This window comes from Canis lupus, chromosome 4 (genome assembly GCF_011100685.1).
Source record: "Canis lupus familiaris isolate Mischka breed German Shepherd chromosome 4, alternate assembly UU_Cfam_GSD_1.0, whole genome shotgun sequence".
NCBI classification, from domain to species: domain Eukaryota; kingdom Metazoa; phylum Chordata; class Mammalia; order Carnivora; family Canidae; genus Canis; species Canis lupus.
The window spans coordinates 53,359,592-53,372,382 of NC_049225.1; the positions used below are offsets into that span (position 1 = coordinate 53,359,592).

The 12,791-nt window shown below is 33.1% G+C and overlaps 1 protein-coding gene and 1 non-coding gene across 4 annotated transcripts in view; one reads left to right on the forward strand and one right to left on the reverse strand.

Moving 5' to 3' along the window:
• CLINT1 (clathrin interactor 1) overlaps nt 1–12,791 on the forward strand; it is a 58,919-nt gene that overhangs the window by 25,924 nt on the left and 20,204 nt on the right. For all 3 annotated transcript variants that reach the window (XM_038534898.1, XM_038534899.1, XM_038534900.1), the window contains exons 2-6: nt 5,194–5,298; nt 5,841–5,937; nt 7,300–7,408; nt 8,353–8,517; nt 11,222–11,399. In XM_038534898.1, coding sequence (XP_038390826.1) covers nt 5,194–5,298; nt 5,841–5,937; nt 7,300–7,408; nt 8,353–8,517; nt 11,222–11,399 — 654 coding nt within the window. The remainder of the gene's footprint in view (nt 1–5,193; nt 5,299–5,840; nt 5,938–7,299; nt 7,409–8,352; nt 8,518–11,221; nt 11,400–12,791) is intronic.
• Nucleotides 11,828–11,934, reverse strand: LOC119871671. Its single transcript, XR_005358746.1, has one exon. It is a non-coding gene; the product is annotated as a U6 spliceosomal RNA (small nuclear RNA).

The following is a 12,791-nucleotide window of genomic DNA, read 5'->3' on the forward strand; positions in this document are numbered from 1 at the left end:
AAACCTTTGTGACATTGAGATAAAGAGGTGGCTTTTAAATATAAGTTTTAATGTTCAGGAATCATTCTTTTCTAGAAGTGTTTCTTAAAAACATGTTAATTTTAATATTAGGTACTTAAATTGTTCCTGTAGTTTTACACATGCAGCACTTGGTATACATGTTGTAGTGTGTATACGTACATTTTAGTTACTAGTTCGCTGCCCTTATTAGCCTGATAAAAGGAGACTTTGCAAGTATAAATTATACTTTCCATGGTCTACCATGATGCTTATTTGCCTATAAAGAGTTAAAAAGTTGCTAATAACAATACATGTACTGATGATACAGTACTTTTTATTTTTAGGGGCATTTAATACTTTTCACTTGATTATAGTAAACTATTCATGGGAGGAAATTCAGAAAATACAGGAAAGTATAAAGAAAAAAAATACTATTTAAAACCATTACTTTTAACACTGTGTCTCTGTCTCTTGCTGCCTGTTTTCTTGTTACATGGACTCTGTCTGCAAATGTGGATGGATATACATATGCATGCGTACAATTAAAGATCTAAAAGAAAATAACTGCTAAATATTTTCCTGATCTCAGAATGAAGTCTTTATATGTTTAAAACTAAAAGAAGAAAACATTAAAAATATGACTCTAGTTTTTGAAAAGGAAGTAAAATTAAGACAACCTAGGGAAAATACTTAAATCAGTCTGTTTCAATTTCCTTATTCCTTTGTTAGCAGGTAGAACTGAATAATACCTAAGCTTTACCTTTTCTCTTGGTGTGTATAGTTTTGTTTTAACAAAGCATTATTGAACTTTTAACAAGAACAAATATCAATAAGGTCTGTTCAAATTTTTTCTTGTCATTCATTAATGCAGATTAGAAGAAGCATTGATCATCTATGAATAGAAGCCCCATTTTAGGGATCCCTGGGTGGCGCAGCGGTTTGGCGCCTGCCTTTGGCCCAGGGCGCGATCCTGGAGACCCGGAATCGAATCCCACGTTGGGCTCCCGGTGCATGGAGCCTGCTTCTCCCTCTGCCTATGTCTCTGCCTCTCTCTCTCTCTCTGTGTGACTATCATAAACAAACAAACAAACAAATAAATAAATAAATATTAAAAAAAAAAAAAAAAAGAAAAGAAGCCCCATTTTAGCTTTTACTTTCAACCAGAGTCTTGCTTCTAAAATCTGGACCCAAACTTGTTAAATAAAATTTCTTGGTATTTTATCAGTAGAGAGAGGTGAAATAAATAGAAAATGAGGAATAAAGAGGAGAGCCAAAATGAACACTAATAATTTACAAAGTGAATAATCAATCCTTGAATAATTGAACATTGGCTTTGCTTGGACACAGCCATAGAAGCATATGTACAGAATTTGAGGGCAGTAACTTTCAGCATTTGGCATTAAAGATCTAGTGAGTGAGCAGTGCTGAGTTGTCCAGGGTTAAGTACTCTCACTTGGGGACTCCCTTAGTCCTGTCCTACCTGTTGGGGTGTTGTGAGGAGCAAATGTAAAAGCATTTATAGATGCAATAAAGAATCTTACTAATACAGACAATAATGATTTTAATTGTGGATTTTATCTTCGTAAAAAGCAGTGATTCAATATTGCTTTAAGGTAAAATCTTCAGAACACGAGCAGCTTCTTACATTCTTCACTCTTTGGTTATTTCCTGATAATTTCCTGTAATTTTGTTTGCAGAACACATCCTAGACCTTTGTCTGAGTTTTGTGTGTTAAAAAACTGTTGGAACAGCCCCCTCTAGTGTCTGAAGTATCCATTTTTAAAACTTTTTTTTTTTTTTTTTTTTGTCAATCAGAAGTTTTAGGAATTAAACTAGCTATTTTTCCTTTCACATCTGGAGATAATTTCTTTTTTTTTACTTTTCTTTTTTTGGTGGAGGGAAAGGGTTATTCTCCTTTTTTGAAAAGGTCACTGGAATTATGGGTAGGGTGTGGATTGAGGGCAGCAGAAAACATGGGAAAGGAAGGATCAAAATGCCATTTCTACCTTTTTAGAAATAGTTATTTTTAAGTGAGCTGGAATAGGGCCAAACTATACAGTGTCATGTTTTGTTTGTTTTAGTTTACATTTGTTTCTGAATTAGGTACAGCTTAAAAATACTTTGTTTTGGAATTCTTTATGGCCATTGGATCTCATCTTAAGAGTTCTTTGCAGTTTCTGAAGCAGCAGTTTCACTGGAAAGTGGCTTTAAAATAGAGCCTGATTTTCTTTGTGGAAGTGTTGTAACTTTGTTACTGTTTGTTTTTACTGCCATATCTTTTTGTGGATACACTTTGTAACTATATTGTAAGTGTTCTAATGCTAAATTGTCATTTTACATAGTTCCCATTGTTTTTCAACCAAAGAAATAAGGAGATTCTTAAATTATTGGCTCTCTGCCACCTCTCCCTGTAAACACACAGCACTCAAACACACAGGCCTTCAGCTAAGAATCTTGTGAAGGGTTAGAGAAACAGGACCTTTCTCATTTGACCCATGGGCTTTTGTAGCTTGAACAAGGAAAGTAGTGTTCTGAAAGCTACAGCATTTATGAAGGCTCTAGTAAAAATATTTCATGTGCATGGACTAGAGATTAACTCCTTTCATCTTGTTCTCTAGCAAATTAAACAATGCAAACAGATTTTAAGTGCATTCTTGGTAATGAAATGCTTGGGTGAATTATAATCCTAATTGCTATTGTTCATTCCCACAGCTGCATGTTGACACTTATAACAGCCTAAACCACGCATTCTTCAGCCACTAGGATAAACAAAAGCATTTTGAAATCCATCATTTTGTGGCATCTTAAATTGCATATGTCATTGGCTGCCTTGATTTTATTTTGTTTCCATTGTGGAAGAAATTAGAGAAAATGTTAGTCCTTTGTATTTATACATAAAATTATTGTCAATAGAATCATTACTGGGTTTTTATGAAAATTCATTCTTTAATAGTCTTAATTTTTAAAGGAGGCAGTAGAAGTTATGTCACAGGGAAACAATTTGTATTTGTTATCAAACTAGTTGATATTTTAGGAGGCAGCTTTCTCCAAAATTTGAAAGAAAGTAATAGGATTTCACTTTTCTTCTTAGTAGAATAGTATTCCAAATGTAAATCTAGAACCTAGATTTATTCTGTGATTTGGCAAGTCATATTTATATGTGTAATGGTTCCTTTAAAATTTGACCCAAAACCATTTATTAGTCTCTTTCTTTAAGGGCAAAGAAAGGGAAATGTTTGCAATGAATTTAAAATTCGTATTTCTTTATATTTGAGAAACAGGTTTGAATACCAATTATAATCAAACCTTTCTTCCTTTAAAAAATATAAGTTTTTGATAGCTGAAAAACCATACAGCAAGAGTAGGGTATATGGATGTAATAGTTAACAAATTCTGATTTTTCTCTATTTCTAAGGCTTAATTGAAGGGTTTAAAATTGAAGATTCGAATGACCATATTCATAAGCATCTATTATAAGTGCTCTCAGTAATAATAGGAGCTTTAGATGTCAATTGAATATTGCTACAGTTTGTCACATTTTCACAGCATTTCTTTATTCCTTAGAATGTCTTTCAATTCTTAAGTTCATAGGAGTATGGAAATTGTTTTAATAAGCAAACATTTTGCTGCCATCTTGTATCTTAATTTTAAGGTGCCCTTTTCAAAGTTAATTCATTCTTATAAAAATACTAATATTTTTAAATTCTAATTGATTGTTGTCTGTAATAATAATAATAGTAATAGCAGCTAACCTGTATTGAGCAATTCCTGTATGTCTCATACTGTGCTAGTAGAAACCATTTGAGATGCTACCCTTTGAGGTAGTATTCTTACTTACTCCCATTTTGCATTTGAGGAAACTGGAATATAGACAGAATAATTTTGCCAGGGGTGCCTGGGTTGTTCATTGAGCATCTATCTGCCTTTGGCTCAGGTCATGATCAAGGTCCTAGGATCGAGCCCAGCATGTTGCCTGCTTCTCCTTCTCCCTCTATTGCTCCCCCTGCTTGTGCTCCCTTTCTCTCTTTCTCTCTACTCTCCTGAATATATAAACAAAATCTTAAAAGAGAAAAAAAAGAATACTTTTGCCAAAAGTCACAGAGTAATTGGAGTCTAATCTTTCTGACTCCTAGAACCCATGTTCTTGACTGACCACTACTGAAGTCTTAAGTGAAAGTTAAATGTTATCATACAATCTCTTGATGGAATATTATGTAGCCATCAAAAGTGAGGCTTAAGGTAACTAGTGACATAGGAAATGTATGTGATGTAATAAGTGAAAAAAGGGACTCCTGGGAGGCTCATTGGTTGAGCGTCTGCCTCCGGCTCAGGGTGTGATTCTGGGATCAAGTCCCATATCGGGCTCCTTGCGGGAAGCCTGCTTCTCCCTCTGCCTGTGTCTCTGCCTCTCTCTTTGTGTCTCTCATGAATGAATAAATAAAATAAATTAATTAATTTTTAAAAATAAGTGAAAAAAGACCAAGTGATTACAGTTAAATTTTCATAGCAATTTTAAATATTTTTAGAATTTCTAGAATTTTAGAAGTTTGTCATTGCTTTTTTTAATGCAATATAGATAATATTCTTTTTTTTAAAGATTTTATTTGTTTATTCATGAGAGACAGAGAGTGAGAGAGAGAGAGAGAGGCAGAGACATAGGCAGAGGGAGAAGCAGACTCCATGCAGGGAGCCCAACGTGGGACTTGATCCTGGGTCTCCAGGATCACAACCCGGGCTGCAGGCTGTGCTAAACCTCTGCGCCACTGGGGCTGCCCATATCCTGCTCTTATATAATTTTTCTGATTAATTTACAGAAGTTCTGTTAAAGCAAGAGTACATGTAAACCAGATCTGGTTGGAAAAGTGACAACTTAGTTTTATAATAGACTCTAGCATTTTCAGTTTCCTTTTTAATTTGACCCAAAGCCATTTTTTACTGGACTTATGCCAGCTCTAATGTAATCTCTCATCTGTATTCTGGGAGGCTAATGGAATAATAAAATTTTCTTAAATATAACTTAAATGTGTTTTATAGTATCCTCGAAATAGCTTATGCACAAAAGATGTTTTCTTTCCCACCCTGTAGAGGTATCTCATTAGGACACCCAGTAGTGTCATTATTAAGTTTTCATGTGTTTCTCAGTTTTGATGCTAATCTTTGTGTGTATGTGCGTGCATTTTTTTTTCTCTGCAGCACCAATGTGGTTATGAATTATTCAGAGATCGAGTCTAAGGTTCGAGAAGCAACGAATGATGATCCTTGGGGACCTTCTGGGCAACTCATGGGAGAGATTGCCAAGTAAGTGATAATTTGACTCAGCAGTGCAGAAAGAATCCAACTATCTTTACATAGAAATACAAAATTTGCTTTCAGTTTTAAACAGTTTAGCTGCCAGATACAAATTTTGCATAATCATTCAGATATTAATGGAGGAAGTTCTACGCAGAGTCCCATTTCCCCTTAAAAATTAGCTCGAAAAAGTACTACCAAATTTTTCAACGAAGTTTAGAGACTTACTGTAGCTTTTTATAAAATTTTGAGAAATGTATAAAATAACTTGAAATAAAGTTAGGAAATTTTTTTTGATGAGCATCTGGACCACCATCTTGGTAAGTAAAGGGCTTGTAAAGGATGAGATTAATTAGTGGGATTTACATGTGTCCTAGACATTGTACAAACTATGAGAAAAATATTTTTATGGAAACATATCTAAATTTTTTGTATTAAGCTTATTAAATTTTTTAAGCTCTTTGGGAAAACACAGTAACTTAGAACAAGTCTGCCATCTACTGTTAAAATTAATGTATTGCAAAGTCTTGAGGAAAATTATTCTTTTTCAGGGCTACATTTATGTATGAACAATTTCCAGAACTTATGAACATGCTTTGGTCACGAATGTTAAAAGACAACAAAAAAAATTGGAGAAGAGTTTACAAGGTATGGACGTCATTTTGTTTTTATTGCTTGACATGTTGAAAACAAATGCTTGAAATTTTGAGATATGCATACATAAGTGATTATGAAGGACATTAAATCTTAGGATATTCTTAAACAGGTAAAAGAAAATTTGCTAGTCACCATAAACAACTATTCTGAATGTAAAATGTTTAAAATTAATGTTAATAATACTTAAAAATATCTTTATTTAGTAGTTAAAATTTTTCCTACCAAAAATATATTTGCATATCAAAAGTAATGAATCCACAGCTGGATGCATATTTAGTGTATGAGCAATTAAAATGAAAACCACAGTGTAATATGGTTTCTCATCTCTACATAAAATTTGCCTAATTTATAATAATTTTAACACAGTGTTCTGCACCAGAAATGTTAGTTTAAAATATAGAGATTCTAAAACATATTAAAATTCTAACATTGTAAATTTCCAAATATGTACTTTTTATCAGATACCTAATGTAGAATTCTAAAGATTGTCATCTGTTTCCCAAACCCGCCATATTTTCTTGTTACTCAAATTCCTGTGCTTTCAAAATGGCATATAATGTTTATATCTGAAACTCTGAAAGCAACATTTTGACTTCCAGGATTGAAGAGCAATGCTTTATTTAGTTCATGTTTTTGATGTTATTTGTTTCTGAAAACATTCACTGTCATTCTTTTAGCTTATATAATATTTGTGATAAAATAGTTGCTGTTTCTTTATGTGAGGTTTGTACCAAGCAAAGTTAAGTTCACAATGCATCATTCAGTGGTTTTTAGTGTATTTACAAAGTCGTGCAACAGTCACCACTACCTAATACCAGGATTTTTTCATCACCCCAAAAAGAAATCCCATAAAACCTTTATTTTCTCATATTTGTTGGCAGCTAGTTTCTGAAACAAAAGTCACATCATTAACTTCCAAATTTAATTTGATCTGGGGAAAATGCTATGGGATCATATAATTACTAAATAATTGTTCTCTTTAACTGATGTTTCTAACAATTCACCATTCTGTACTGCCTAGAGGAAAAGTAAAAACTGAGCCACTTTCCAGAAGCTTAGTGTTTATTTGTATCATATATTCAGGTATTTCTTAACATCAGAGAGCTATTTTTTCTTAATCTTTTGACACATGGTAACAATGGACAACTTATAATTATTTACCGTGGTTACAAGAGGAATTTCAAATTGACTATGTATTTAAAGTCCAGTATAAGGTAAAGACATTCCCCCTGCCCTCTCCCTTACCCCCGCAAAGATTATTTGCTAATGTTGGAATTATTTTTTTTTAACCATTCACCAAAGCTCTACCAGAATTTATTTTGTTAAATCATTTTGTGCTTTGTATTTTTACAGTCATTGCTGCTTCTAGCTTACCTCATAAGGAATGGATCAGAGCGTGTTGTTACAAGTGCCAGAGAACACATTTATGATTTGCGATCCCTGGAAAATTACCACTTTGTAGGTGAGCAATAGAAAAACCTTATAAGCAAATTAAAACAGTAGTTGGAGTTGTCAGTCACCTGAACCAGCTTAGAAGCTTCTCTGCTCTAATTAGAATGTGACTATTGCTGGTTGTGTGACGAGTGCAGAATCCAAGACGTGGGGCCCTAGAGTATTAATTAGTGAAGACAAGAACTTGCAGAAAAGACTGGCTAATAACAACAGAACCAACACAACATGAGTGTTCGGGTTTATATTAAAATATGCACTGGAGACTGGTCCCCTGTGGTGTCCATAAAGGAATAGCTTTAATCATATGGGAAGAAAAGGTTAGAGCTCCAAAACACACACATCTGTTTGAAGCTGGGTTTTTTTTTCCTCCCACCAAATAATATTTACTGTGCAAAGGCAGCAAGGCCAGAGTGTGTTTTGAATGTGAACGAGGATACAGAATAAACCACATTTCATTTTGTTGTGTACCCCAGTTGAAAGCACTTTAAAAATTCAGTTTTTCAGCTACACTAAATTCTGGTAATTAGTGTTTCCAAACTTGTATTGGGGAAACCAAAGCATTTGGGTACATTTTAGTCATTAAAATGTTAAAGTGAATCTTTTGTTGTTAAACTACAGTAGGAAAAGAAAACATTTATGGATATAAGTCTTTTTCATATGGTCATCATTAGTAATGCTTTTTAGTAGCTCTTTCATTTATCTTACATAGCACCAATATCTGTGGTTCTTGTTAATTCACTTTTACATGCTCTTACAAGCCAGAATTGAATCACAAGACTTAGAATTTGCTGATGAGAAAATGACGAAATTCAGTAGCACTATATGCCTCTTTTTGTTAATTTTAAATATTGAAGTTGGTTTTTTATGTTGAAATTTTCATGTCTGTTTTTTGTGTTAAAGGGTTTGATATTTATTAATTCTTAAGGTTTTGTTTCTCCCTTACCATCCTCACAGATGAGCATGGCAAAGATCAAGGTATAAATATTCGCCAGAAGGTGAAAGAATTGGTTGAATTTGCCCAGGATGACGACAGGCTTCGTGAAGAGCGAAAGAAGGCAAAGAAGAACAAAGACAAATATGTTGGGGTTTCCTCAGACAGTGTTGGAGGATTCAGATACAGTGAGTATCAAAGACAAACTGACACCTGTGCATCCATTTAGCTTCCTGGATATATTTTAAGAATCATTAAAATACAAAAGACCAAAATAACTTTCCTTTTTTTCCCCAAAAAATAGAATATGAAAATATATGAAGTACTCTTTTTGGTTTCTATTATATGGATATTAGGAATCTTCTTTTCTATTTTTTACTTTTGTGGGTTCAGGAATATTATTTTAACCATTAGTCATCAATTAAATGATTATAAACTTTAAGTTGACATAATAAAACAGATATATACTCTTCCCTCTTGATTTAAAAAGAAAAAAGATTTCTGTCCTCACCGTTTAGAGCATAAAAATATGAAGTTTGATAAAGAGCTTCATTTTCCTTATTTGAAGCACATTAGCTCTATTTTGGGCCAAAAATAGGTAAGCTTCCTATAAGTTAGTTCTGCCTCAGTCTCTTCCCTTAACTAAGCAATACTTTAATTCGACACAGAAAAAGGTGACAGTACTATCAGTTTTTCACCTAGGCCTATCACTTTATTTTTCCTAACATGTTTAAGAGCTGCTGTAACATTGACTCCTTATGTTTATTTTTAATATAATATAGCTTCCCTAAAATTGATCACTAGGTACTTGAAACAGGCACGGAAAATAAGAAAACTCCATTATATCATGTCCCTTTAGACTCATTCAGTCTTCTGTAAACTCTGACCATCTCCTGGTCATTTTGTATATATACAGACAGGCTAGTGCTCTGTATACTCAGCCACAGATTGGGACTTCCCAACTACCTCCCACCCATATCAGAAGTTTTTTTGTATTTGGATTACATTGGGATCTTAACTCCTGCATTAGAACCATGTAAAAATTTCTATTTCTTGTGATTATCTACAAAATAATATCTTCACTACTTCGCTGCTTTGCTTCCTTGCTCTCAAAGAAAAAATACTGTACTTAATTATTAAAGGACATTTTTAACAGGAAAATTCCATTCTTTTTATGACTAAGCATCACAAAAAGTTCTTGAATTGAGGAAAAATATTTCTCTTAAATCATATAAATAAGTTTTGGAATTTTTATTTTAGGAGAGTAACAAGTTTTTGGATTCTTTGCCTAAGTAGTTATTTTATTCTTTAGCTTTTTCAAAGCAGCAGGAGCAATTTAACATGTTTTTTGAGGAGAAATTGCTATTTGCAACTCATTTCTTCATTCTACTTGCTTGTAACCCTTTTTTTTACCAGCACAATTTATATAATTTATATACTTAGATTTAGAAAACTGAATAAAGTCTCAGTCTCTGTGAACTAATTACAACATCTACATTAGAGAGTTGAACATCTTACATATTTGCATCACATTCTTTTAAAATTATATTTGTGATGTATATATTGTTCAAAGACTTAACTAATCAACTTCAACTATTTTATGTCTTTTCATTGACCTTAGATGGTGTCTTACCAGTAATCTGATACCTTTGTAATATGTCCATCACACTAATCAGCTTTGTTTGCATCTGCTTTCATTTTTCCTATAAATTTGTCTTTTCAAAGTCTAGTTTATTACACTTTCATTGAAATGTACATTCATGTTATTGGAAAACCACTCATTTTTATAAAGCCATCTGGTTAAAATTTTGTCATATTCTTTTTAAGTTGATGGTCACTTTCAGATCTAGTGGACATATCTTAAAATCCTCCTACAGAAAATTTTGGCTTTGGCAGTTTTAGCAGGCAGTTCTACAGAATGGTTTTATTCAGTCTCCAAAGGGTTTTTTTTGCCACCAGAACTAGTTCACCAAAGTTGAACACAAAGACTGAGCTACCTTTTGATTATTTTGTTGTCATTGCACTTTTCCCTTTTCTTTTTAGCCTGCCTTAATTTTCATTGTTTTCTTCTTTTTAACCTCATGTGATTTCTCTGTACTGTCTACTCTTGGCTTTTTGGTTGAGTTTGGATAGGCCCCCAAGGTCAAGGTCTGAAACAAATTTTGACATTTTGGGGTTTTTGTTTACCATGATCTGTTCTTTTCATTCTCAAATTTCACACAGAGTCACCCTAGGTTTTGCCATCCTGGCATATGTTTAGACTTGGTGTTTGAAAGATCATCACTGTTCTGAACTGCTTGAGCATATTTCATGATTCTAGTCTGTGTAGTTTTGGGTGGTTAGAATATTCTTTTTATAATAATTAAAAGATGCTTTCCCATGCCATAAAATCCGTTATTTTTCTAGTTTGACACTTAAAGAATAATAGTTATTTTCAGCATATTGGGACATGTGTTGTGTCCTATAGTTGGTGTTTTTTAAGAGACTGTTGCTGTCCAATACTTTTCTAATAATTGAAGAACCATTAAGAGACAAGAATGAAATATGTATTATACGACTTTTGTAAAAAAAAATTTCCATTTCTCTTTGACTTATATAGCCTATGTTGGTTTTTGTGTTTTCCTCTACTCTTTTAAGAACTTACAGATAATGCTGTGCTGTGCATTAAGGTTGTGTAAGTTTTCATAAACAAAACCTTTTGAATCTGCATTCCTGCCACTTAATGACTGGCACTACATGCTGTGCCTTGCTGTAATTGTGTTGATTCAGCACTGTGGGAGCTTTCTGTTTTCCTTTGAAAACTATTTTATTATGAGGAAAAGCTTCAGAAATAAGGACTGTAGACACCTTTTGAATTTAATGTCCTTAAAGTTGCTTTTCTTTTTAATGCAGGTGAAAGATACGATCCTGAACCCAAATCAAAATGGGATGAAGAGTGGGATAAAAACAAGAGTGCTTTTCCATTCAGTGATAAATTAGGTGAACTGAGTGATAAAATTGGAAGCACAATTGATGACACCATCAGCAAGTTCCGGAGGAAAGATAGAGAAGACTCTCCAGAAAGATGCAGGTATTAACGCTTTGTCTCCTGGGTCCTTTGAAAAGGGTGCTGAATTTATGCAGCTGGGTTTTTGTTTATCTAAAGTTCAACTTTTCTTTTTTCTTAATAGATTTTATTTTTTTGAGCAGTTTTAGGTTCACAGAAAAATTGTACATAAAGTAACAGAGTTGCCATGTTAACCCCCCACCTTGTGCATGCATGTGTGCTCACACGTCTGCGTGCACGCACACACACACAATTTCTCCTGTTATTAACATCTTGCATCAGTGTGATACATTTATTAACAATTGAAAACCAATCTTGATATACAGTATACTCTTAAATAAAATCTGTTATTTGCGTTAGGGTTCATTGTGTTGTGCAGTTGAGAAATACATAATATCCAGCATTATAGAACCATACAGGATAGTTGTACTGCCCTTAAAAATGCTCTATATAAAAATATGGCATGATTCATGAATTTGCATGTCATCCCTCAACAGGGGCCATCCTAATCTTCTCTGTGTTGTTCCAGTTTTAGTGTATTTGCTGCTGATGTGAGTACTCTGCAGCTGTTTTTAAGACGCTAGGTCAAACATTATTTGTAATTAGTATTGATATATTCCATGTTGTGTATGTCCATTTATTTCTAAAGTTGATCACATTTTCTGTATGTTTTTATTCAGGCTATTTATTGAAAAGAATTTTCCCAGTAAGAACTTTCATAGCTCATTTGGCATTTGGGCATCGGATCACCCAGTCTCTAAGTTATTGCTGAGGGATAATGAAGTTTATTATTAATAAACTTCACTAAATAAGTTTAAACAAAAGTTAAAGGGTTTGAAATTTAACTCTGTGACATTTTATAATGATTCCATGCCAGTGTATACAAGGAAAAAAAATTCAAATGAATTTTTAAGCTAAAATGTTTTCAAGTGTAGATCTATATTTTCATAAACTATATTTTTTGATGTTAGAGCATTTGTATTTCATTTTATGTAGAACAATACTTTGAACTTTGCAGCATTCACTTTTTGTTCTTACCTACCCATATAGCTATAAACTATATAAAAGTTAAAAGGGTAATATATATAGCACTTTATTTGCAAGGCAGGTTTTACAAGTTCTTTGTCATTTGTGCCTCAGAGTATTTCTATTAGAAAGGCTAGATCAAGGATTTTACTCTTATTTTTTAAAAGTAAAACCTGACGCCTAGTCAGGCTATGTGGAACTTTCCTAAAGTAACGGTTAGTGATAGAGCTGTTCCTTCAAGTGAGTTCTTATAACTAAGTACCATCTCTCTCCTTTATGTTTTTGCTAAAAAAAGAAAAAAATCTTAATGGTTCAGATTTAGGGGTCATTAAAAAGAAAATTTTGAAGCAATTTTAAAATACTTGTTTAGTGTTTAGTGTCTTCAATATG